Raw genomic sequence first — 27,616 nt, 5'->3', positions numbered from 1 at the left:
AGAGCCAATGCCCATCCCAGGCCATCCCTGGTTCTATGCTTTGTCCTCGCCCTCTCCAGCTGAAGGATCTCACATCACAAGACCCAAGGCCCATGAACAGGGGTGGGAAACATGTCCATCTGCTGAGGAACACATTCACTCTGGGGCAGTCTCAGGAGGAGAGAGGGCTCTTGTGCTCAGGTCCTGCTTGTGGGTTTTCCAGAAGGGGCATCTGGCTGGCCACTGTGAGAACAGGATGCTGGACTGGGGGGGGGGCATTGGCCTCATCCAGCACTGGCTCTTCTTATGCTCTGGGCTTCTTATGTTCATGACCATTCCATGCTTCACAGGTGTTTCTGCGTGCCTGATATGTTGGTGAGAAGAAACCAGAAACAGTTTGCCGGCCTTGATTTTAACAAGAGAGGATGTGTCGTTTTGCAATCTTTCTTAAATCACAGAACCATGAGGACACAGCTTTATACTTAAATCATTGGTCCATTTAGCTCAACATGCATTGACTGGCAGCAGCTTCCCAGTGTTTCAGGCAGGGGATATGATGATGATGAGGAGGAGGATATTGTTTATATGCCGCCCATCTGACTGGGTTGCCCCAGCTATTCTGGGCTCCTTCCAGCAAAATATAAAAATGCAATAAAATATCAGACATTATATATATAAAAAAACTTTACAGGGCTGCCTTCAAATGTCTTCTAAAAGTCAAAGAGTTGCTTATCTGTTTGACATCAAATTATCAGCCCTGACCGGAGATGTTGTGCAGGAAGGATTGAACCTGGGACCTTCAGATGCTCTGTCACTGAGCTATGACTCTTCCCCACAAGGACACCTGGCAACCTGGGAGCTGCTTCTGCTGCTCTGTGAATAAGCAGTATGCTGTTGTGGAAAAGAATATCCTTTTAAAAAGCTGAGAATCTGTAACCGCGTACATGGCAGTCTTGCCCACCCTTTGGCAAAAGCTTAAGACCCAGGCAGGATGCTGTCCCAGGTGCTGATGCTGGGGCTGGTCTGCTCCTGCCCCCATTATCTGCTGCTTTCTGCTGGGTCCGTTGCCGCCCCACACCTGAAAGCTGCAGAGCTCCAGAATGCACCCCTAGCTGTGCCCAGACACAGACGAGATGGACTTTCTGTTGAGAACAAGGCACCACGCTGCCACCGCAGGAATTGAGCAGATTTGATCTAACCATTTCTCTTTGGCCCAGATTTCCTGCTGCATTTCATCTCCGGCCTGCTGGCTTGCTGAGAGCAGGGTGTGGGAAAAGCAGGAAGGGGGAGGCGGAGAGAGAGGAATCCCTCCCTGGTGCTGCAATCTCTTCTCCCTTGCATCTCTCTCTCTCTTTCTCTCTGGGATTGTTTCTGCTCCTTGCAAACCCCCTCCTCCTCCTCACAAGCCGCTTGTTCTGCAGATGGATCCGGTGTGGATGAAGCCAGAAAGCACCGGGGCCATAAAGAACAATTAACTGACACATTAGTTTTCATCGGGAGCCAGCAGCTCAGTGCTGCAGTCTGGAGGAGAGGAAAAAAAGATTCCGCAGAATGACTCAGCAAAGAGGGGAGAAGCCCTGAGTCGGCACCGAGAGGGTCAGGATAATCCTGCTGCCCAGACCCACAGCAAGAATGCCAACCTACCGCCCTGTTTGCCCTGTGGCTTTTGCAAGCAGTGGCGTAGCGTGGGGGGTGCAGGGGGGGCGGGCCGCACCGGGCGCAGCATCTGGGGTTAGGGCAAATCCATGGGTTAGGGGGCGCAAATCCACGGGTTAGGGGGCGCAAATCCACGGGTTAGGGGGCGCAAATTACTTGCCTTGCCCCGGGTGCTGACAACCCACGCTACGCCACTGTTTGCAAGCCCTGGGCTTCCCTTGCTGGGACTGTCTTGGTTTTATTTTTTAAAAAGCTTTCCTTGATTTTGGGTTGGGGTATTGTTTTTTGGGGGGGGGCGTTATTGGAGGTTTCTACTGCTGTTGCCCTAGTTGTTTGGGCAGTTACAGATTATTATTAACTGATTTTTAACTTGTGTGTGTTGTTTTTTTTAGATTAGGAGATGTGGGATGTGCCTGGGAAGAGAGGAGCTGGGGAGATGAGGGGTGACCCCAATCACAGTGGCTCTGGGCAGGGGGAGTTATGGGGTGAGGGATGGGTCAGCCTGGGTAAGGGGCACTTGGCACAGGCAGTTAGTGACTGTGCCATGTGCCAGCCCCTCCTCCAACCTGAGAAGTCGCAGCGGTCCTACCAGCCAGCCCTCAGGTCTGTGGCTGATTGCCAGGTCTGCTCAGAGTCAGGCCTACCTCATCCATGATCTGATTGTGGATGAGAAGGCCAATATGAATTGTATCACTGAGACCTGGGTTGGGTGAGCAGAGTGGTCTTGGTCTCAACCAGCTGTGCCCACCTGGGTATTCAGTACAGCATCAGGGCAGACTCAAGAGGAGGGAAAGGGTAGCTGTTGTAACCTATAGAAATTCTCTAGGCTCTCTCCAGTTTGAGGCGGGATCTAGAATGTGTGTTCCTGGACTGGGCAGTTGGGACAGATTAGGGATTTTGTTCGTTTACCACCCGCCTTGCTGCCCAGCAGTCTCCCTGCCCTGAGCTGACAGAGCTGGTTTCGGAGGCGATGTTGTGGACTCCCAGACTGTTGGTTCTGGAGACTTCAATGTCCATGCTAAGGCGACTGGCTCAGGGGCTGTCATGGCGACCATGGGGCTTCCCCAACATGTCATCGGCCCAACACATGTGGCAGATAACACTCCGGACCTTGTTTCCTCAACTGGGCAGGAAGAGGGTGATCTGAAAGTGGAGGATAGTGACACCAGTCCCTTGCCATGCTCAGATCACTTCCTGTGGAGATTCAGGCTTTCAGCACTCCCCCCCCCCTGCAGAGTTGGGGGGCATATTAGGATGATCTGCCTTCGGAGGCTGATAAGTTTCCAGATGGTTTGGGGGGATTTTCTAGCTGATATGAATAGTGCTCCTGTCAAAGCCCTGACCAACCTCTGGAACATCTGAATGGCTCAGGACACTGACACGATTGCAGCTGAGCTCCCTCTCCTGCTTCGTGGAGCCCTATTGGCCCACTGGCGTGGCCCAAAATTGAGGGTGAGGAAACAAACTGGGAGACGGCTCCGACACGAGTGGAGGAAAACTCCGGTCGAATGCAATCGAACACTGGTGAGGGCTCAACATTGGGCCTACCTAGTGGCAGTGAAGGCAGCAAAGAAGGCATACTTTCCTGCCTCCATTGCATCCTCATTGTGCTGCCCAGCAGAAAATTTCTGTGTACAGTGGTACCTCGGGTTAAGTACTTAATTCGTTCCAGAGGTCCATACTTAACCTGAAACTGTTCTTAACCTGAAGCACCACTTTAGCTAATGGGGCCTCCTCCTGCCACTGCGCCGCCAGGGCACGATTTCTGTTCTCATCCCAAAGCAAAGTTCTAAACCTGAAGCACTATTTCTGGGTTAGCGGAATCTGTAACCTGAAGCGTATGTAACCTGAAGCGTATGTAACCCGAGGTACCACTGTAGTGCAGGGCCTTTTGCAGGCTGGCCCAAAGGAGGTGACAGAACTGACAGCAGCTCACTGTGACAGGTATTTGAGCCTCCAGATGTTTCTGGCTCTGGCTCTTAGAACCAGAAGGGGTATGAAGAGGACAGAGCAAAAACAGACAAGGCATCGTAATCTCAGATCGATTGGGAAGGACCTGGGGGGGGAGGAGACTCAGGGAGCTGTGGGAAGGCAGGGATCTTCAAGTCCTTGCAACTGCCTCATCGGGGCAAGATCCGCTGGGGAGACCTGCTCACTAGTCCTGGCCTCCTGAGCATTTTTGTTTCTTTGAATAAAGAGAGCTAACTTCGCTGACACTGTGTGAGTCATTTCTGACCTGCTCCTGACATCTGCCCTGACACAGCTGTTCCAAAAGGATTTTTTTTTAATAAGGGGGGGGGAATATGGGTGGGTGCCAAATTTTGTCCTCACTCAAGGCACCTTTATTACCAAAATCTGCCTCTGCTCTGATGATGTGGACCACCGTTCAAGAAAGCTTTTGCCAGAGGGAGGGAACCTGAGGCCCAGGGTATGAATTGTGACCTTCCAGGTCTCTCGGTCTGGTCCCTAGGGAGCCTTCAAAAGCCACACCCCACACTTTGCCCCCTCAAGTGTTTTGATCTAACTAGAACAGGTCCTTAAATTCCATTATGCATTTTGCCGGCTCAGATGAAGGATAGGGTGCTTGTAGAAACTAGCTTCCTGTGCAAAGGTAATGTTTACATGCATTGCTCCGCCCACATTTTCATCTGGCCCCGCCCACCACCGGCATGCGGCCCCCAGGAGGTTTCTCCAGGTGGTAATGTGGCCCTTGGGCTTTGAAAAGGTGAGTCCTCAGAAATGCCACACAACTTTCTGTCTTGTTTTGTTTTCCGATTTAGACGACCTTAGAAAAGCCATCTATTGAAGCAGGCGTTTCATGTTTACAGGCCTGTGGTTTTTAATATTGTGCTAGTCGAACGTCACTGTTTTATGGCATAATTGTTTCATGAGTTTAATTGCCATTTTGCTCATTAGGTTTTGTTTTGTGTTCTTTCAGGAGGCATTGTTTTAATTGGTTGATATGATTTCCAATGTCTGCAAGGTGCTCTCAGTGTGGACGTTTATGGAAGTGCAAGATGTATCAACTGAGAACATATAAACAGAAAATTAACAAATTATACCTTGGGAACCATCGTTTAGCTAAGTTCGTGGTGTGCACAGAATTGCTAATTCTGCTTCCTAGGTTGGGGGCTGTGCTATTCTGTCCTCTTGCATTGAGTCGAGGACATTCAAGCCACTTTTATTTTATTTTATAGCCGAGGAGGGCAGAAATTAAAAATTGTCATTATGATTATTCTGTTTTAACTTTTAAACACCTGCTGAAAACTTTTCTATTCTGCCAGGCCTATGCAGGCAATTAAGAATACATATTTTCATAATGGTTAACTGATGACTATTTTAATCTTTTTTATATGTTTCTACTGTATGGTTTTATATATATATTTGTTGTAAGCCACCTAGCTAATTTCAAAAATGAAATAGTATAAAATAAAATAAAATAAAAATGTTTATTATTTATTATTTTTGCTCATGTTCTTTTCTTTTTTTAATTTTTTGTTTTTTTAGTTTTCAACTGCAGAGACAAGTATACAATAACAGAAATTCAATGTCGAACTGAAGGCAGGGCATACAAAACCTAAACATACTAAATTATAACTCCTTATCAAAACTAATGATAACCATATTTCTTTAGATGGTGTGGGGAATGCATACCTGTAAATCGGAAACAAAGCTGTAGGAATTAAAATCCCACTATACTGAGTAGAAATTATCCGGGTCTTCCTGTCCCTTAGAGACTCATAATGTATAAACTGGGGGGAGAGGATTACTTAATTCCCAAGATTTTTATAGCATAAGGATATATTCAGATTTTTTAAAATTATTTCCATGGTTGTGCCATAGAGATCTTGGCAGCCACCAGCATCCATGTCAAAAGTTCCTTTTTGGCAAAACATCTTCATAGTTTCTGCCCACCTATTTAGGAGGGATAACTGGAGAGAAATTTTAACATGTGCTTTAATAATATTTTATATCTCCTGTTGAATTTTATTATGGAAGAAAGCAATCTTGTGGGCGTTCTCACCAGAGATGGAGAAAAGTCCCAGTTCAGTGATGTACTGGAAGTCATACCGTCAGTGTAAAAACTTTAAGGAACATTCTCTCACATGTACAGCTACTGATTGACAATATAATAAAATCAGATATAAACACAGTTAAAACAAGTGTGTGTGTCTGTGTGTACTACCTTGACATTTCTGAAGAAAGTTAGAGCACAAAATGTGGAGGCAGCTCTGGCATTTGGCTGGCAACACCATAGCTAAGGATGCTCAATCACTCACTGTTTTTTTAAATAATAATAATAATAATAATAATAATAATAATAATAATAATAATAATTTGTAAACCAAGTGACAATGAGGCTGAAGAACACCCAAAGGAAGCATACCTTCTGCCCTGAAAGCCTGTTGGCCTCACTCTAAATGTATGACCATTAGCAGCAGTCCTGTGGGATAAATGTACTCTGCCCATGCTCAAGGTCCTGCTATAACATTGCTTGCCTAATGGCTGCAAGCAGGTTCTGAGATGCTCCACATGCTGGCCTGGCTCAAGCATTAGGCAGTGAGTCAGGTGCCTCAGGTAACAGTTGTTGACGGGGAGGGGCAGAATACGGGGCATGGCAGAAAAGTACTGGAAGATGGAACTGAGTATGTGTCACATGACTTGTCAAGTACCATCTAATCTCCCCTGCTGCCCACTGGTGTGGTTAGGGTTGCCAGACCCTGTAGAGATGGCCTGAATTTTCCTGGTTGATCTAGCCAGTCCAGGTAACAGGGAGAGTGCTTGAATTTCCAGTTGGGCAAGAGCTCCTTTTTTTGAAAAAAAAAGAAACTTTTAAAGAAAATTGTGCATGCAGCCCGGCAGGACCCAGATGCAATTGCATAGATTCTCTGGGGAGGGGTTTTGTGCACCTCTGCTTCCCCCTCCCCCAATTAACTTCCATCTCTGCAAATTATTGCATAGACCCTCAGGCCAGCCTCTTCCCCTCTCCCAATTAACTTCCATCTCTGCAAATTATTGCAGAGGCTCTCACGCCAGCCTCTTCCCCTCTCCCAATAAACCTCCATCTCCGCATATTATTGCATAGATTCAATGGCATCGCCAGGACCCACTGCTAGGTCTTAGGTCTGGGCTCTGAAACCTCAAGGCCTGGGATGCTCCAGACCTGACAACCGCAGGCATAGTGGAAGACGCCGTTCCCATCACCAATCAGGTCAGAGCTCTATGCTTGGAACAGGGCGGGGCAGGCAACATTTTGCCCAGCACTGCAAGCAGCAGAATGTCCTGGTCCAGATGGGTCCAGGTGGCTTTCAAAATCTTCCGGAGGGCCCCGCTCCCAGTGCGCAGGATTCTCCATGCGAGAGACCTCACCATGGCCACATGCCAAAAAGGCTCTTGGCTTCTGAGAAGCGGCAGCAATGGAGCCAGCTATGCTTCGGAAACCTGAGGTGCTCATTGCTCCAGTGACTCTGCAGCTCCTTAAAATAGCAGGCTCCGCGGCAGGAATGCAAGGAGAAGAGAGGAGGAGGAGGCTCAGAGGCACCAGCTGCAGCTAGCAAGACAGCCATGGGCAAAGTCCTACATCTTCTTCTTCTTCTTCTTCTTCTTCTTCTTCTTCTTATTATTATTATTATTAACCCACCCTTCCCTCACCCTAAGGTCTCATGTCAGGCCACACAGCTCATAATTAAACTATGGAACTCCCTCCCACAGGAGGCAGTGATGAGCACCAGCTACAAAAGGAGGCAGTGATGATCACCATGGAGCCAGGATTTGGTGCATACCCTCCAACATTTCTCCAATGAAAATAGGGACGTCCTATTCTATTATTGGGATGCGGGTGACGCTGTGGGTTGAACCACAGAGCCTAGGACTTGCCAATCAGAAGGTCAGCGGTTCAAACAGGGTGAGCTCCCGTTGCTCGGTCTCTGCTCCTGCCCACCTAGCAGTTCGAAAGCACGTCAAAGTGCAAGTAGATAAATAGGTACCGCTCCGGCGGGAAGGTAAACGGTGTTTCCGTGCGCTGCTCTGGTTCGCCAGAAGCGGCTTAGTCATGCTGGCTACATGACCCGGAAGCTGTATGCCAGCTCCCTCGGCCAATAAAGCGAGATGAGCAACGCAACCCCAGAGTCGGCCACGACTAGACCTAATGGTCAGGGGTCCCTTTACCTTTATTCTATTATTAGTATTGCTGTTATTATTATTGCTATTTATACTCCACCCATCTGACTGGGTTGTCCCAGCCATTCTGGCCAGCTTCGAACATAAGAAAACATTCAACGTTAAGAAAACTTCCCGATACAGGGCTGCCTTCAGATGGCTCGGGGATCAGATAACTCCCTACCCTCCAACATATCTCCGATGTAAACAGGGACGTCCTAAGGAAAAGTGGGACATTCCAAGATCAAATCAGAAACTGGGGTGTCTTTTGTAAATTCGGGAATGTCCCGAGAAAACAGGGACACTTGGAGGGTTTGTTGGTGTAGTGGTTAGAGCGAGAGACAAAAGCTGTGTAATGAAAGTGCTAAAGGCACCATCTGTGGGGAGGGAATTCTACAACTTGGGGCGGCCACGGAGGAGGCCCTTTTCTGGGATGCCAGCACCCCAGAAAAGTGGGGATATCTACTGTGGATCTTAACCCCCCGCAGGAAAGGAGGCAGCCTGTCAGCCAGTCTCTTGGTTGAAACACCCTGCCCACAATTTTCACTCTTTTTTTAACCTGCGTTTAAGTCGTATTTCTTTATCAACAAAATTAAAAATTCTCTGCTGCATGCTTCAGGAACATGGAGACAGTAAATGACTGCCCCATGCAGGAGATGGAGGAGAATCTTAAGCGGTGTCGGGGGTGGAAGTACAAGAATATGAGTGCTTGCCAGGTCTTGTCCATGAATTTTTGAGGGTGGTGTTAACTAGCTCCCAGCGGTGGTGAGCCATGATTTGTGTCCCGCTCCCTGAGCATATAAAACCACTGTGTCCTAAAATAAGGCTCCAGAGTGCCTTCTGCCCCAAACTGCAGACCCCCTCCCCATTCCCAATTTTTCCTGGCTGCGTTGCCACTTCTCCTGGGAGGATAGATCATTTTGTCCTCGTCTAAGCACCCCTCCCTCTTGCCTGCCTGTGCCTTGCTCTGGACAGGCTGTAAATCCAGCCCGAAAATAACCTCCGGTTCTGCTTCAGACTTCGTGAAATATTCATCTCCCTCTCTGTCTTCTGGGCCACCGTTTCCTCCTAAGAGATGATGAAGCAGGAACCGGTCGATGCTATTGATCCAGGCAGATCTGAGCTGTCTGCATAAAAGGGGCTGATTAAGGTGGGCACAGAAGGTTCCATCAGGGATGTCCCTGGCCTCTGCTGAGGGCACAACAGACATTCCCAAACTCACACCTCCAGATGTTTTGGGACTACAATGCCCATCATCCCTGACCACTGGTCCTGTTAGCTAGGGATGATGGGAGTTGTAGTCCCAAAACATCTGGAGGGCTGAGTTTGGGGGTGCCTGGGGTAGAGGGTAGCTGGGCGGGGGGGGGGGGCAGAGCCGGCCCAACCATGAGGCAGGTGAGGTTGCTGCTTCAGGTGGCAGAAGCCCCTCAGCAGGGGTGCCAACTTGAATAAAATATGGCGGGGCAGATAACAGACCCTCCAAGTGTCCCTATTTTCCAGGGGCAGCCCTGGATTTACAGAAGGCGTCCTGGTCTCTGTTTTGATCCTGGAATGTCCCGCTTTTCCTTCGGACGTCCCTGCAGCCAGGGAAAAGGACTTGAGGAGGGCACACTCTGACACCACTCCAAAAGGTCATAAAGGTAAAGGTAAAGGGACCCCTGACCATTAGGTCCAGTCGTGACCGACTCTGGGATTGTGGTGCTCATCTTGCTTTATTGGCCAAGGGAGCCGGCATACAGCTTCCAGGTCATGTGGCCAGCATGACTGAGCCGCTTCTGGCGAACCAGGAGCAGCATACGGAAGCGCTGTCAATCTTTCGAACTGCTAGGTTGGCAGGAGCTGGGACAGAGCAACGGGAGCACACCCAGTCGCGGGGATTCAAACTGCCAACCTTCTGATCGGCAAGTCCTACCCGCATCCCTCCAAAGAGTCATGGCTTCCCCCAAAGAATTATGAGAGGTGGAGTTCATTCAGCGTGCTGGGGGTTATTAAAAGACCCCTGTTGTCCTCAGACCCTCCAAGGGTCCCCTTTTTCCTGGACAGTCCCGGATTAACAGAAGCCGTCTCAGTTTCTGATTTGATCCCGGAATGTCCTGCTTTTCCTTAGGATGTCCCTATTTTCATCAGAGAATTGTTGGCGGGCATGGAGTTATGCGACTCCTGAGCCAAAGAGATAAGTAACTATACAGTACAACCTTTAGAAGACATCTGAAGGCAGCCCTGTACAGGGAAGTTTTTAAATGTTTCATGTTTTCTTAGGTTTTTATATATGTTGGAAGGTGCCCAGAGTGGCTGGGGCAACACAGCCAGATGGGCAGGGTATAACTAATAACATCATAATCACTATTATTATTATTATTATTATTATTATTATTATTATTATTGACGTCCCTATTTTTATCAGAGAAATGCTGGAGGGTATGAGCTAAGCCCTCCCATGGTAAGCCCTCTCCTCTAAGAATCTGTCTAATTCTCTTAAAGCCATCCAAGATGGCAGCCATCACTGCCTCCTGTGGGAGGGAGTTCCAAAGTATAACTATGCGCTGCATGAATAAGTCTTCTATCTGCCACAGGGTTGTTGTTGTGGAGACGGAATAAGGACAGGCAAACCATGTCTGTCACCTTGAGCTTCTCAGAGAAAGAAGTGGGATACAAATGAATAAATCAAATAAATAAATAACTAAAGAGCTCTGAAATGTGGGCGGGAGGACCGCAACTTCCCTGTGCTCTGTGCTGAGAGACCCAGTGTGGTGCAGTGGTTAGTGTGTCAGACTAGAAACCTGGTAGAGTCCAGGGTTCAAATCCCTACTCGGCCATGAAGCTCCCTGGGTGACCCTGGGCCAGTCACTGCCTTGAAGCCTACCTCACAGGGTTGTTGTGGGGTGAGAGAGAAGCATGCATGCCATTTTGAACTCCTTAGAAAGAAAGATGTGATACAGACATGACAAAACCTAAAATAACGCTAACGTGAACACACACTGTGTCTTTAAACAGAGAGAAACCGAGCAAGAGAGAGTTTTGAAAGAGCTTTTATTTATTCAAAAAGAACATATAAGAAAAAAAATGACATCCTGGAATATGCACACTAAAATATTAACAAAAGAATTATACAAACACTTTCTCCCCCTTTTCCCCTTCCCATGTTCCCTCCCCACCCAAATTACATATATTTACATGGCTGGGGGCTTTGCTTTTCACTTATTCTGAGCCAATCCTGCACTTTGAGCAACAATCCCCCTTTCTCTCCTCTCCCCCCACCCTTTGGCTCAGTTTACCTATTGCTAAGGCGGCCATTTCTTGCTGCAGACTTTGCTTACATTGGGTGACTGAAAAGCAATTAAGTTCTACACACGGCGGAAATGCTTTCTTATATGTGGGTTGGGAGGAGGGGGTGGGTGGAGAACCCAGCACCAAACGTTAAGGAGGATTTTTATTATTTTTTAATGAATAAGGCTGTAGTCCTGTGCCCACTTACCTGGCAGTAAGTCTTGGGTACCTGAAAGGGGCTTGCTTCTGAGTAATCATGGATTACTCAGGTTGATCCAGGGGCTGCAGAAGAGGAGGGCTATAGATCGCTTGCGGGGGGCAAACTCCCGCCTGTTTATAACACCTTGCTTGCGGAATTCGCATCGGCTGCCAGTCTGCCATGGGGCCGACTTCAAGGTACTGACATATATGTCCCTACACTGTTTCAGGACCTGGTGACTTGAGGGTCCGCTTTACCCCTTACACACCCAGCGTAGGTCAAAGATCTCAAAAGCCTGCACTGAAGCAGGCCTTCAGTGTGGCGGCCCCTGCTTCTGTGGAACAGAATTCTCATTGGCGCCCTCTATCTGCGCTTTCCAGAAACAATCCGGATGGATAGAAAGCTCTCTGCCTTAGGCATGTGGCTTTTTAAAAACCTCTCTTTTGTTATTTGTTTGTTCTGTTTAAAAAAACCATTTTCCGTTGCTTTCATGGCTGGTTTGCAAATCACATCGAGACTCGCCTGGAAGGTGTTTCATAAATTGAATGGATTGATAATTCCACCGCTGAGCCTGCGTGTTGCTCCCTGGAAGGAGGATATGTGTCTGCTTAGCTTTGGATATTCTAAATAAGCATTAAGAAGAGGAAAGCGGAGCTTACAGGCATGTTTCTTTTCTCTCCCTCCATAGATTCGGAGCACCCAAAACTGCAAAGGGGCTTTAACCCTTTCTTCATTTCAGGGGAATCGCAGAATTGTCACGTTGGAAGGGACCCTAGATCTTTATCCCACCCCCCTTGTTCCTGATGTAGATCTTGACTCACCCCTTCTTCCCCTCCTTCCCTGGCAGGGAATTGGGTGCCATTTGGTGGTTTGCCTCAGGTGACAAAATGTCTTGGGCCAGCCCTGCCCATAGTGGCTTAACAATCAACCCCTCTTCAATAAAAAATAATAATAGTTTTTTATTTTAATTGGATTATGATTGGAGATGTTAATTGGATGTTTTTATTGGAAAATTAATAAAAATATTCTTCAAAGGGAGCTCTGGGGTATGTATCTCTGTGAGGGCATTAGCGGTCCCTTGACAACTCCCAGCACCCTTAACAAACTACAGCTCCCAGTTTTCTTTGGGGGAAGTTTGTAGCTGGTAAAGCGTGCAGAGAGTTGTCAGGATACCCTCCAATTCCCCTCACAGAGAGCATTATGATGCTACCTCAAAGAGTCATGGCTTCCCCCAAGGAATTCTGGGAGCTGTTGTTTGTTCAGGGTGCTGGGAATTATTAGGTGGCCCCCATTTTCCTCACAGAGACACAATTCCCAGTTACCCATGAAGAGGGATTGACCGTTAAACCACTTTGGGAACCATGACTCATTAATGGCGCATGCCCTCCAACATTCCTCTGATGAAAATAGGGACGTCCTGAGGAAAAGTGGGACATTCCGGGATGATTCTGGGATGGCTTCTGTTAATCTAAGTCTGTCCTGGGAAATAGGGACCCTTGGAGGGTCTGAGAACAATAAGGATCTTCTAACAACTTCCAGCACCCTGAATGAACTCCATCTCCATCTCCCAGAATTCTTTGAGGGAAGCCATGACTCTTTGAAGAGGTGTCAAAGAGTGCTTTCAATGGATGGTGTTGTGAGTGTGGCCTGGGACTCCCGCTACATCTCTCCGCAGTGCCTCAGGCCTGCTCCGCTCCCTCCTCAGGTGCTTTTTCCTGGCTGAAATGTGTCCTTAAGCCATGAACTGACCGCTTGCTTCGCTGGATGGTGGAGAAATGTACATGCAAAGGTGTAGAAACCTCTGGCAGGTTTTGTGCACCATTGGAACACAGCCTGCTGGACAAAGGAAAGAATCCTGTCCTTTGTGTCCGTCCCCCCACTTTTGTCTGTGCCCTGCCCCACCACCGGTACCTGGCCCCCGGCAGACTACTCCACGAGGGAATGCGGCCCTCGGGATGAAAAGGGTCCCCCACCCCCTGACTGAGGCGATGAGCGAAAAGCAGTCTTCCTGGCTGCAGCAGTGGGGTAGAGGGTGTTCTCTATGTCAGGTACACACGCCAACTTTTATACAGAGATTTACACACGTGTACACAGGCACACACAAAAGCTGCAAAGGCACCATTGGAATGAGAAGGTTTCAGCCACTGTCCGAGGAAACTGAGGCTCCCACAACTGGAGCGCTGTCCTTGCGAGGGCTGGCAACATCCGTCTGAAAGAGTAAGGGCCCATTTTGCCCAGTTAATTTGAGCTGAGGCAGGAACCGCTCCTGAAACAAGCTTATTTTTTAAAACGGAGAGCAGGAAGGTAGCCAAACTCAAAGGCATCCGCCGCCTCCAATCCCATACCTGTGTCTGACAGGGGCTGATGGTTCCTTTGCAAATGCTTGGGAATCCACTTTATTTTTAAATAGGTAACTTCATTTTACATTTTTGCAAAGGCTCTTCAGATGATATGGCCACAGGCAACTCACAACTTAGGCACATTTAACTTGCACGCATTCAGCTTTATGCACTTGCCCCCCCCCAAAAAAAATTAACGGGGCAGTGGAAAGGGGGAGGTCATCCGGGGGAAAGGATTTTGGAAACCCTACCTGCCACTGAAAACACAATACGCGATTTTTGGCTTTATGCATTATCCCCAGAACATAACCCCAGCATGACTTGAGAGTCACTGTATTCTAAAATAGGAATGCTGCTTTCTGAGAAGTTCTAGCCTGTTGGCATATTTCTGCCAAACAGCACCTACCGAAATCAAGTTTTTGTGGGGTTTTTTTTCCATTTTAATCCATCCATTCACAGCCTTAGGCTCACTCATAAATCCATCCCACCCTGTTTCTGCATTAATCCGTTATTTATTTATATATTTATTTATTTATCTATTTAATGCGCTTACGTTTGACTTTTCAAATAAATAACTTCATACAAGTTATTTGTATTAAGTCCAATTTAAGACAAGTCCAATTGGACAAGTCCAATTTAATTGCACAGCCCAGAAATCCTATAGCCGATTGTGTTGGAAGTGCAGCGGCACAGGTCATTCCGTTTGTACCTTAAGGGTTAATTCTGTCCCTATTGAAATGGGGGTGGGGCGTTGCTTAGCAACCAGGCAAGTCACCTGATCCACGTGGACTTGAAATACCACCCTGTGGCCACTCGCAGCTCTGGTGGCGCTGCAGTACAGGCAAGAGTTGACTGTCAGGATCCACCCCTGCTTAGACCTGGAACCTGAGGTCAAGGAGGAGGTGCAGGAGAAGCTGGATTCCCCCAAGCAGACCCACACACCCCGCCAATGACCCTTTGGACATCTCCTCGTCCGGTTCCTAGCCAGCTCTCTCAGGTAGCACCCCTACCCATCAACCCCAGCAGATAAGCTGCATGCAAGCCTCCTTGGGAACAGGGGAAGCGCATGCCTGCCCTTGCCTGGATCAGGGCCTGGCTCAGACCGTACCTTCCGGCGCATCACAGGAGCCTGCAGAGAGCTCCCGCATCTTCCGAGTGGTCGCAGTTGTGCACGTTCCAGCGGATGTGGGAGCAGCGCAGCAGGGAGCTCTCATCGCCTTTGCACTTGAGGTTGTCGAGGAAGATGTAGCCGGTCCCTTGGCCGTAGCGGGCCTCCCCCCAGGCGGCCAAGGCCCCCCCACAGCCCAGTTGCCTGCACACCACCTTCACGTCCTTGAGGTCCCAAGCGTCGTCACACACTGTCCCCCACTGAGACAGGTAGAACATCTCCACCCGCCCTTCGCAGCGGTGACTCCCGTTGACCAGGCGGAGGAAGCCTGCAAATGGGGGAAACAGAGGGGGGCAGGTGTCACAAGGCTTAAGTGAAGCTCCCTCCCCCCAAAAAAATCTGTGCCCCAACTCAATTGCTGTGCCACCAGCCACCACCCAGTTTTCCCTGTTGCTCCTCAGCTGAGACAATAATGTGCTCTGCACAATGTTACTTTTTTTTCTGTATGCCACAACAGCTGCGAGAATATTGCTAGCGAAGAATTGGAAGAAACAAGATTTACCAACTATAGAAGAATGGCAGGTGAAGATGATGGACTATATGGAACTTGCAGAACTGACCGGGAGACTCCGAGACCAGAGAGAAGAGACGGTGGAAGAAGATTGGAAGAAGTTTAAGGAGTATTTGAAAAAATATGTTAATATTTAAATCTTAGAATAGCTTTGGAAGTGGATTTAGGCTGTAGGGTTAGAAGTAGAAGATAGGGTATTTTAAACCAGTATTATTTGCAAGTGATAAAATGTGAAGGTTTTTCTAGTTAAAGTAAGTATGATAAAAAAAATGGTTAGAAATTATGATATATGTAAACTGCTAAAGATGAGGTAAAATGAAAATCAGATGGGGGGACTTGGGGAAGCCCACCTAACAATGTTTACAAAAAATAAGAATAAGAAAAGAGTCTGTTTGTATTGTTTGCTTTCCTGTTTGTGTTGTTTATTTGTGTTATAAAATGAATAGGTTTTTGTGAATAATAATAATAATAATAATGCGCTCTGCACAAGCTCAGAGTTCCTCCAAAGAGGAGTCTGTCCACCACAGCTCTAGACGGTTCACTGTTCTGGCTGTGAATAATTTTTCTGGCATCTTTATGCAAATCTGTTCCCCCACCTACCATAAGGGAAATCTTCTGATTCCTGTTACTTGGAGTGCATTAAGGATATTAGGAGAATCTGCTTACTCAGACTGTATTAAGGACGTGTCAAGAATGCTTGTGCAGGAAAAACTCAGCCTCAAGCGAGCCCGATAGAGAGCAGGTACCTTCTTATTCCCGCTGAATCAGGCATCCAGCTCGAATAACACAGGCACGCTTTCTCTCTGAGAATGTGACTTAATTTCTATGTATGTGTAAAGCTAAGCAAGGGAATACCTGTGTAATTTTCAGGCCTGGGGGTTCAACTTTTGTGGGCCACTGTTCTGTTTGATCAAGCAAAGGCACCTCATCCATCACAATACTGTGTTTTTTAAAAAAGCTTATACTGCACAACACAGAATCGGGATTCAGGATGACCTTAGCTGATTGGAAAACTGGGCCAAAACTAACAAAATGAATTTCATCAGGGACAAATGTAAGGTTCTGCACTTTGGCAGGAATAACCAGATGCACAAATATAAGATGGGGGGCACCTGGCTTACCAGTAATACATGCAAAAAGGGTCCAGGGGTCTTAGTAGACCCCAGGCTGAACATGAGTTAACAGTGCGATACAGCAGCAAAAGCACCTCATGTGATTCCAGGCTGCATCAGCTGACGTATAATGTCTAGATCACTGGATGTCATAATCCTACTCTATTCTGCCTTGGTCAGATCCCACCTGGAGTCCTGGGACCAGTTCTGGGCACCACAGTTCAAGAAAGACATAGACAAGCTGGAAGGCAGGCAGAGAGGGAGACCAAGATGATGAAGGGTCTGGTAACCAAGCCTTGTGAGGAATGTTTGAGGGAGTTGGGTATGTTTAGTCTGGAGAAGAGAAGACTGAGAGGGAGATACGATAGCCATCTTCAAATACCTGAAGGGCTGTAACATGGAAGGCTGTACTCAGAAAAGACAACCCCTCTTCTGTGACCATAGTGCTGCCCTAGGCAGCCACCTAGAACAGCCTCTTGCCCTGTTCCTGCCAAACACCAGGGGTTTCAGCTGAGAGTCAGCAAGCGGGGAGCTAGAGGCCCTGTGCCCCACATACCATCCTTGGGACGTGTGGTGGTTGATGTAGTGGTGGCAAAAGGGTCTTCTTGGAAGAGATCTCCAGATTCTTCTGCACCTGGGACCAGGTAAAAATCAAGGGGTACATTTAACAGCATAGAGACACACACATCACACAGAAAGGCACTGGGAAGTGCAGTGCAGTGGTTAGAGTTGTACTAAGACCTGGGAGACCGGGGTTCAGGGACCTGTACTAGGACCTGGGAGACCCCACTTAGCCAGGAAGGTCACTGAGGGACCTTGGAGTCAGTCACAGCCTCTCAGCCTAATCCACCTCACAGGATTGTTGTGAGAATAATATAGGGCAGGAAGTATGCATGCCGCTTTGAGCACCTTGGAGGAATGGTGGAACAAGACAATAAAATACCCAACCTTGAAAGTTTATTTAGAAAGAAAAACACTGACTTCATAGAGAATTGGAGAGTTGGACTATTCTAGTCCAACTTCCTACCATGCATTTATTTTATTTTTAAAAGGTTGCGCCTGTGACAAGGAGCAATTGTCCCGATTCCCTCATGAGCTGCTTACATGTCTTGCTGTTAATCATACATTCATTCCACACTTTTCAGTGCATTATTCCTCAGTCGTTTTCCACACCACAAAAAAGTCTGCTCTCTCTGTGTGTGTGTTTTATGTGGATTTGTTGTGCTGGGGTGACAAGAGAACTTTGGTCCCCTTTAATCACGCAGAACTAAGATTCTGATAAACACACAACTCCCTCCTGCAAAAGACTGACAGCTTGGAGGCATCCCAGAGGAACCTGTGCTGTTTACATTTTATAACACCAGGTCATTTCTATCTCCCAAAATTCTCTGATCCACTGGAGGTTTTGGAGAGCTGCCTGTCCGGGATTCATTAGCTGTGATTCCTGCACAGCAGGGGGTTGCACTAGATCACCCTTGGGGGTGGGGGGCTTCCAACCCTACGATGAAACCACAACCCCTCCTTGCCCCCTGTCCCTCTCACCTCTGCATATGACGCCAGCGTCTTCGTGGTGCCCGCAGTTGTGCTGCCCCCAGCCCAGGTTGAAGCAGTCAGACAGGTCAGTCTCTGTGCCGGCGCAGTCCACATTGTCCAGGAGGATGGGTCCAGTGCCGTAGCCGAAGTAGCCCAGCACGGTGGCCACCACCGCCGAGCCGCAGCCCACCTGCCGGCAGACCACCTGGGCGTTGGGGAAGTCCCAGTCGTCGTCGCAGACCGTCCCCCAGGAGTCCCCGTACAGGACTTCCACCCGCCCTTGGCAACTGCTGTTCCCGTTTGCTAATCGTATGCCACCACCTGCTGGTCAGAAAACGGAAGGGGAGAAAAGGCCGGAGTGACTTATGGAAGGTAGTGGACTCTCCTTCCTTGGAGGTTTTAAAGCAGAGGTTGGGTGGCCATCTGTCAGGGAGACATTAGAGGAGATCCCTGCATTGCAAGGGAATTGGACCAGATGGCCCTCGGGATCCCTTGCAACTCTACAACTCTATGCAACTCATCCCTCACGTCCACTTTTCCTTTGATTTGGGACCTTGTGGACATTCCGGCTCCTGGTTTTTCTCTCTCCCCTGTTTCACTTTTTCAGAGAGTGGCAAGAGTACTGGCAAGAGGGCCTTCACCCTCATGAATTCTGTTGTTTTAGAAACAGCCTGTATCAATAGTTGCTGGATAGCTCAGTCGGTTAGGGAGTGGTGCTAATAATGCGAAGGTTGCAAGTTTGATGCCTGTATGGGAGAGCTGCATATTCCTGCATTGCAGGGGGCTGGACTAGATGACTCTCAAGCCCCACTTCCAACTCTATAATTCTATGCCTATGATTCTAAGCAAGGGGCCTCAGTGCCCATGCACAAACTTAGACAACTGTGTGCACAGCAGACAATATGCACCCGCCGCCTCCTCCCACTCTTTCAGAGATGCAGAGAGTAGGGACTGGGACTTGGAGAAAGTTCAGCGCTAGCAACTCACACCAGCATAATGTGTGGAGGTGGAAACGGGGGCAGTGGTTTACCAAGGACTGCGAAATAGGGGTTGCTGGGACAGGGAAAGCTGGACTATAGAAACCTGACATTGGGGGTGGGGCTGTGGCTGTAAGTGTGTTGCTGGACTACAACTCCCATCGTCCTTGTCTGCTGGCCACACTTGCTGGGGCTGATGGGAATCGTAGTGCAACAACACCAGGAGAGCTCAGGTTCCCTGTAGCTTATATGGACACAAAGCGGATGTTATGGGACGAGAGAGGAAACAACCAGGGCTTCATCCTTCCTGCTCCTGGGTCTGTTTTCGCATTGTCTGAAATAAACACCTTCCCATGACCGTCGCCTCAACCTCCAGCTCTCTCAATCTCTTCTTTGCAGATTTCTACATCTCTGATGAAGCTTTATTTCCATCGACAAAGGGCACACAAAAACTTACTTCTTCTTTCTAGCAGGAGAAGGGCTGAGGTCACCATCACCTCAGTCTCAGGAGAAGGCTGATCTCGACCATCTGTGACTGCAAAAAGACATATCCTCACATCACAACATCCGGCCTCCAATTACATCCCACCAGTTGCCTTTGGACACAGATGGGCAAGCCATGAAGCAGGAAGGCAACTCTGTGTTTTGACCTCAGCTTCCGGGACTATCTTTTTAACTGCACCTCTCTTGCTGGTCCTTTAATAGAGATTTGATCTGCAGCTATCAGGACCCCAATCTCCAAGCAGTGAGAGACTCCGGGGGTGCCTGCACTTGCCTAGGGTTTGGTTTCCTGAGAATGAAGGTCAGTGGAGATGGTGGTGTCTTTAAGGTATATGGTTTTATTTACACATATATACAGTCTGAGCAAAGGATGGAAGGGCTCGTAGCATCAACATCTCACCAGATCTTGCTTCCTCATTCAATTCCAGGGAAGCCTCAAACTCACATTTTTGGGTCAAGAACAGATCAAGGCATGTCTATGTATCTCCAGCTTCCAGCAGCAATCAAAAACTTTCTCCCCAACCCTCACATAATGTTCCCCTTGGCCTGTTGTTCTCCATCCTAGGAGGAGGTGGCATTCAGGCAGGTGAGGTGGGAAAAGGCCCACCCATTTGTCTCTATGGCAACAGAGCAGCCTCTTTGGACACGTGCATGGCAGTACTCAACTGGCCAAACTCAGGCCATTATCTTACAAAGAAACTGGTTCAACAGCCTCTTCTACTAGACTCTAAACCTAACTAGGTACAGGATCACAGGCCTGGAGGGGACCCACAGGTATCATCCAGACGGATCCGCCAGACCTATAACACTATATTTCTACGTAGTGCAAAGTTTCATTTCAGGTTTTCCCCCCTCCCCAGGAACAATGGGTCAAATATGGTTCTCTTCCCATTTCACCAGATTGGGGTTGGAGTGGAGAACTGGCTTGTGCATCTATGACAGGGGTGGGGTTAGGGTCTGGTGGATCTAACTAGGCCCCAAAAGCTAAAAGTTCTCCACCACCAATCTATGATCACAACCAGCATTGTCCCAGGTGTGCAGATAACACAAGTGTGCTCCTATATCTTTGAAGTCATGGAAACGTAAACTGTCCCCGTTGGGGTTTTGTGGTAGGTGGGATTAGCAACAGCAGGTTCTCCCTTACCTGTGGCTGTATCAGTGAATGACTGTTCATAGTTGGGAGCCACTGAGGTGGTGGCAGCTGTGGTCGTGGTCATCCCGAGACCTGGAAAGAGACAACAATAGGTCATCAATCAAAGCAAGTCAGTGAATTTAATGTGTTATTCAAGAAACCCAAACGGTGCAGGCCTAGAGATTCCCAGCAGCTCTTCCCAGTAGGTCTTGCCCCAATGAGGCAGTTGCAAACACTGAAGGTCCCCTGCCTTCCCACCACTCCCTAAGATTCCTCCTCCGCCAGGTCTTTCCCAAGCAATCTTAGGCTCCTTTGTCTAGTCAGGGGAAAGAGGAGCTGTTCACAGCAGGAGGGGGAGACTCCCTGGATTCTTCAGCAGCCTCCCTCCACTCTGCCTCTTGATTTCCCTCCTCTCCTGCCTCAGATTCTGTACAGCAATCTGCCCCAGCCTCTTGCTGCTCACTAAACCCTGTTTCTTCTTCAGCTTCCGACACCTCCTCCTCGCCTCTTCTTCCTCTGACCACGCATTGTTGTTCCACCACCACTTCCCTGGCTCTGAGCCTTCTTCCCCCGGGGGTTCCCTTGGGGGTTCCCCGGCTGGTGCCCCCCCCACTCTTCTGCATCCAGCCAGTCCACGACACTGTGGTTCCTTAAAGGTGCTGAGAATTGTTAGGAGGTGCCCTAGTCCCCTCACGGAATGACAATTCCCAGAGTTCCCTGGGAAGAGGCCTTGATAGAGTGGTTTAACAAGCAGCGAGGAGCCAGGGTGTCAGGCTCTGACCGAGAGGATTGCCCTTTTAAGGCCTTCCTCCCCTCGGGAAAGGGGTGGTTCCTAGGATGAGTTTCCTGGTCTCTGGGAAGATGAAAGGCCTTGTTCCATCCCTAGAGCTTGCTAGCAGAGCATGAGACTCTATATCTCCATGTTGTGTGTTTGAGCACCACGCCCACATTGGGCAAAAAGATTCCTGAATTGTAGGGGGTTCACACTAGGTGACACTTGTGGCCCTTTCCAACTCAATGGGAGCAAATCTTGGCACTCTCCAAGGTTCTGCACAGGGTGGATTTGATTTAAATCAAATCAATTTAAATCACTAAGTAAGACTTGATTTAAATCATTTTTTTTTACAGAAATACTCATTCTTGCTGGTATAATCTTAATATTTACAACCAGATGAAGGTTTCATTTTTGGAATAATAAATTTTCAGAGTAGTTTTTACAGTTATATCAAAAATTACTGATTTGGTTATACTATTAGAATAACATAGATAATTATAAAATTATTGTGAGGTTTAATAAGTTAACTGTTTACATTTGGACAACTTTTCTGCTGTACTTAATTGGAAGAAGAAAAATAATCATTTTCTTAATAACAATTTAAACAATTTATTTAACTAAAACAATAACATTATGGCATATGTATCCATGTTTGTTAACTGATGTGGTTAAATGTTTTTTTTAAAAAAAAAAATTAGACAGAGTTTTAGCACACATGAAAAACTTAAAACAAATCCTTATTTCCTGATGAATAGACTTTGGACTATAAAGTACCGGTAACTTAAGTAGAAAACTATCTTTGGAAAGATTTTTCATCCAAAAGCATTTTATTTCAAAAATCTGATTTAAATCACAAAAATCTGATTTAAATCTTTAAAAATCCAATTTTTAAAATATATTTTTAAAACATCATTGATTTTTATCCACCCTGGTTCTGCGATGCCTTGCTAGGCGTTCACAGGAAGCTGCCTCACATGGAGTCAAACAGATACATCTAACTCAGTATTGTCTACACTGACTGGCAGCCCTACCTGGGGGTGCCTCTGGGGACTGGATCTGCGGCCTCCTGCCTATAAGCAGATGTTCTAACCACTAGGCTACAGCACTTCCCACACAGGGCAGCTGGCCCCTTCGCCTGCCCGGCTGCCCGAAGCCCTGAGGGGTACACCCACCTGAGCAGATGACGCCAGCATCCTCGTGGTGACCACAGTTATGGATGCCCCAGCCCAGGCTGTAGCAGGCTGAGAGGTGCGGCTCGCTCCCGTCGCAATTCACGTTGTCGAGGAGGATGCGCCCTGTGCCGTAGCCGAAGTAGGCATTGGTCCTGTAATCTACAGCGTGCCCGCAGCCCACCTGCTTGCACACCACGGCCGCATCGCTCAGCCCCCAGTCGTCATCACACACCGTGCCCCAGTTCCCTTTGTAGAATATCTCCACCCGGCCCTGGCAAGAGTTGGCGCCGCTCACCAGCCGGATGCTCCCATCGCCTGGAAGAGGGATAGGGAGAGTCAGGGTACAAATTGTAGACTTGGAAGGGACCCCTGGGTTCATCCAGACTGTCTCCGCTAAGGGAAGCCCAAGAAAGGAACCTGCATTTTAGTAGTGGCTGCAGTGCAAGTGTTTTTTATTTTAATTTCTATACCGCTTTTAATAGGGACGCGGGTGGCACTGTGGGTTAAACCCCAGAGCCTAGAACTTGCCGATCAGAAGGTCGGTGGTTCAAATCCCTGCAACGGGGTGAGCGCCCGTTGCTCAGTCCCTGCTCCTGCCAACCTAGCAGTTCAAAAGCATGCCAGCGCAAGCAGATAAATAGGTACCGCTGCAGCAGGAAGGTAAACGGCGTTTCCGTGCGCTGCTCTGGTTCACCAGAAGTGGCTTAGTCATGCTGGCCACATGACCCGGAAGCTGTACGTCAGCTCCCTCGGCCAATAAAGCGAGATGAGCACCACAACCCCAGAGCCGGTCACGACTGGACCTAATGGTCAGGGGTCCCTTTACCTTTACCGCTTTTAATAAAAATCTCAAAGCAGTTTACAGCATATTAAATCAATAAAACAATAAAACATTAGCCGGATGATGTTCCTCTGGCCTCACGAGGAGCCTCTTCAGTAGGGCTGGTGTGTGTGGGCCCTGCCCCCTAGGCCAGGTGGAAAGGGCCTTGCAGGGAGCAAGGGGATGGGGACTATCTCTCCTTTGTTTCCCCATTATTGGCGGCGGCGGCATCAGCTGCTACAGCAGGAGAAAGGGAACAAACAGTTTCTCTCCTTCATTCCCCCTCCTGCAGTTGCAGCACCTGGTAACCAGGGATGAGGAAGGCAACCAGTAGCAGCAACAGCCTCTCATCGCACTGCCGTTTGCAGTGCCACCTGTTGGCAGTCATAAGAACTGCAGCATGATGAGACCTTTACATTTTTATTATAAGTTAAGATATGAATAACAGCAACACTATGTACATGTATCGTGTTGCTATTGCGAATCGTGCTAGCCGAGGACGGCTTCTCGTGACAATCCAAAAAGCACTCACTTTCCCCATTTTGCAACGAGGCGGTGGCTGCTTTGCTGATTGGTCTTCTGGATGCTTGGGTGGGCAGCAGCTCTGCAAAAACAAACAACCCAACAGAAGGATGAACGTCAGTCAATCATCTCCATCAACAGTATCTGCTTGGCCTCTGCTATGCATGCAAACATGTATACCTCCAACCTCTTAAGCAGGGCCAGTCAACTTGTTCAATTAATTTCTTAGATGCATCCATTGTGGTTGATGACATTTGACTGCCTATTAGAAGTAGTAGTAGTAGTAATATTTAGTATTTCCTGCCTTTCACTAACAGGTCTCAGGGTGAGTTACAATAGGCTCCTTCATTTTATTGTTTCTCATACCAGCTAAAAATATTTCTATTCAGGCACACCTGTAATTTTATTTTATTTTATTAGGTACATTTGTTTTTTTCTATAAAACTGTTGATTTTATCTATATTTCACTTTTAACAAATGTCTGCTTGTCTTTAAAGTATGTTGATTTCATCACTATTTTCTGATGAATATTTTATGCAAACAACTTAGAGGCGGGCTTTCATATCGTTTAAATGATGTCCAAATGTCATGGGCTGGCTGGGTGCAGAGGAATGGTGGGAGAAACCAGCTGGGGAACCCCCAAGAGAACCCCCAGGGGAGGAAGGCTCAGAGCCAGAAGATCGGAGGTGGGATGGTGAGAAGGAGGAGGAGACTGGGAGGAGGTGGTGTCAGAAGCTGAAGAGGCAACAGGGTTTAGTGAGCAGGAAGAGCTGTGGAAGAGCACAGTTCAGACTCCAAGGCAGAAGCAGAGGCCAGGGATTCTCAACCTCCTACTGCTCCCCTCCTGCTGGCCTCCTAGAACACACAGAGAAATTACCATATTTTTTGCTCTATAAGACTCACTTTTTCCCTTCTAAAAAGTAAGGGGAAATGTGTGTGCATCTTATGGAGCGAATGCAGGCTGCGCAGCTATCGCACAAGCCAGAACAGCAAGAGGGATTGCTGCTTTCACTGCGCAGCGATACCTCTTGCTGTTCTGGCTTCTGAGATTCAGAGTATTTTTTTTTCTTGTTTTCCTCCTCCAAAAACTAGGTGCGTCTTGTGGTCTGGGGCATCTTATAGAGCGAAAAATACGGTAAATGGGCAGAGCAGAGGGTGGTTGTGTGCAGACCCAGCCTGAGACTGCGTGGGAAAGACCCTGGAGAGAAGGAGTGTGAGCCCCTCCATCCTATGCTCAGGTGGTATATATGTGTAAATAAAACCACATATCCTAAAGACACCACAGTCTCCACTGACATTCATTCCAAGGAAACTGAACCTGGAAGTCTTTCAGCATTCAGAGATTGGGGTGTTTGTACAAATATATAGGACCCACCCTATTCTTGTAACCGTAACTGATCTTAATATTGTATTTTTAAATTACTGTAACCCACCCTGCAACCTCATGGTGGGTGGGGGGGGAGGTAAGAAATCAAAACAGCAGTCAAACAAATGTGGTATCCTTCATTCTACACCTTTAGGCACCAGGCAAAAACGTTCCTTTTTAACCAAGCCTTTGGTTGACCTGATCAACATCCCATACCCTTTTAAAATGTTGCTCTTTGTGGGAGGGGGTATTATTGGATTATTGCATTTATTTTTATTTTATATACTGTGATCTTTTTATGTGAACCGCCCTGAGACCTCTGAGTATAGGGCGGTATATTAATAATAATAATAATAATAATTTTCTCTTTAGAAATATCATTTAATCCCCATGCAATTTTATTACCGTCATAACTTTTTATGTTTCTATCCAGCTTTTCCTCCACCCTGTTTAAGATACACAGGGTTCCTTAGTGGTTTCCCCTGCAGGACAGTGTGGTGCAGTGGTTAGAGTGTCAGGCAAAGACCTAGGAGACCAGGGTTAAAAGCCCACACTTGGCCATGAAGCTCACTGGGTGACCTCTGGCCAGTCGCTGACTTCCTGTAGCCTAACCTACCTCACAGGGTTGTTGTGAGGATTAAATGAGGATGGGAGAACCATGTGTCCCACCTTGAGCTCTGGGGACGGGGGGAAATGCAGTAAATAAGCCTGCTTCACCCCTCTCCCTCCTGCTACCGCCACCAGACAGACCCAAACCTTTGTACCATTACAGGTGACAGCCACGTCCTCGTAGTGGTAACAGTTGTGGATGCCCCAGCCGTGGCTGCTGCACTCGCTGAGGGCTGCCTCTCTGCCTTTGCAGTCCACGTTGTCTAGGAAGATGGGCCCACGCCCCTGGCCGAAGGAGAGGGTGGCCGGCATGGCGATGGCATGGCCGCAGCCCAGCTGGCGGCAGACCACATTGGCGTCCACGATGTCCCAGTCGTCGTCGCACACCGTGCCCCAGGTGTTGTTGTAGAAGATCTCCACGCGTCCTTGGCAGCGGCTGCGCCCATTGACTAGCCGGACCTCTGGGAGAACAAGGCCGGTCCATTAGAGCAAATGGGACAACACCCTGCCAAATTCAACCTGCCCTCCCTTGCCTGCCTGCAGTCCACAGTGTAGAATTGGCTGCCACGTTCCTCCTCCTTAGTCCCAGTGTTGCCCTTGAGGAACTCAGCAGGGCTGTCATGGACTGGCTGGATGCAGAGGAGGGGAGGGAGGCACCAGCTGGGAAACCCCCAAGGGAACCCCCAAGAGGAGAAGGCTCAGAGCCTGGGGAGTGGTGGAGGGACGACAATGAGCTGTCAGAGGGAGAAGGCGGAGAAGACTGGAAGGCATCAGAAGCTGAAGAGGCAACAGGGTTTAGTGAGCAGGAAGAGTCTGTGGCAGAGTGCAGTTCAGACTCTGAAGTGAAAGCAGAGGCTGCAGAAGGGTGAGATCAAGAGGCAGCTGAAGAGTCCAGGGAATCTCCCCCTCCTGCTGCGATCCTCACCCCTCCTCCCTGGTCTCTGAGGATGCACAGAGAAATGAAAAGAGCAGAGACTAGTTGTGCGCAGACACAGTTTGAGACTGCATAGGAAAACCCTGGAGAGGAGGAGCCTTAGAGAGGGGTGGGAAGGCAGGGACCTTCAGTCCTCACAACTGTGTCATCAGCGCAAGACCAACCAGAAAGGGTTGCTGAGACTTCTAGGCCTGAGCTGTATTTCAGTTTACTTGAATGAAGAGTTAACTTCACTGGCATCGATGACTTATTACCTTCGTGCTGATCTGCACCTGACTCCAGCCCTGACCAGGACGGAGGGTAGGGACAAAATTGGAATGAATTGTCTCTGACTCAATCATTTGCCTCTGGCGCCACCTACTGTTGGGCTCCCTGCCTTCCACCCTACAAATGGGCACCAGCCACCACTGGCCGGGGGACAGGCCTGCCCATTACATCATGGACACTGTCCAATAGGCGCAATGGGAGGGGCTTGCAGGAGGAAGCTAAAATGGGCAAGGATTCAGCAACAACTCAGGCATCATTTAGGAACCCTTTCCCAGATCTCTACAGTGATCTATAAGACACAGCTTCAAGTGCTGGTTTCTCTTTCGCAACAAGAGCTCACCTGGAACGGGCACCTGTGCAACCTCAGAGCCACTGGCTGAAATGGAGAAAATAAAAGTTAAGGCAGATTGAATGCCACCCCGGATACACACTTAAAGATGCAATTCTGAGCACTTGTACCTGGGAGCGAGTCCCATTAGGAACCCAGAACCATAGAAAACTGACTTATACTGAGGTCAGATCCTTGGTCCATCTGCATCAGTACTGTTTGCACCAACTGGCAGCATCCTTCTGGATTTTCAGACAGGGTTCTTTCCCAGACGCACCTGGCGATGCCAT

At 48.3% G+C, this 27,616-nt stretch overlaps 1 protein-coding gene across 1 annotated transcript; it reads right to left on the bottom strand.

The window, feature by feature from the left end:
• Window positions 1–12,039: 12,039 nt before the first annotated feature.
• SSC4D (scavenger receptor cysteine rich family member with 4 domains) lies at window positions 12,040–27,616 on the bottom strand (the record flags this gene model as incomplete). Its single annotated transcript, XM_083589289.1, has 11 exons — window positions 12,040–13,469; window positions 14,708–15,035; window positions 16,947–17,024; window positions 17,933–18,244; window positions 19,358–19,435; window positions 20,546–20,626; window positions 22,481–22,795; window positions 23,833–23,904; window positions 25,953–26,258; window positions 27,339–27,374; window positions 27,604–27,616. The coding sequence occupies 10 exons, from the start codon at window positions 27,614–27,616 to the stop codon at window positions 14,719–14,721; spliced, it is 1,608 nt and encodes a 535-aa protein (XP_083445415.1). The 3' UTR covers window positions 12,040–13,469; window positions 14,708–14,718.

The sequence above is a fragment of the Podarcis filfolensis genome, assembly GCF_964270895.1.
Source record: "Podarcis filfolensis genome assembly, chromosome: 15".
NCBI classification, from domain to species: Eukaryota; Metazoa; Chordata; class Lepidosauria; order Squamata; family Lacertidae; genus Podarcis; species Podarcis filfolensis.
This window is presented reverse-complemented; position numbering and strand designations above follow the sequence as displayed.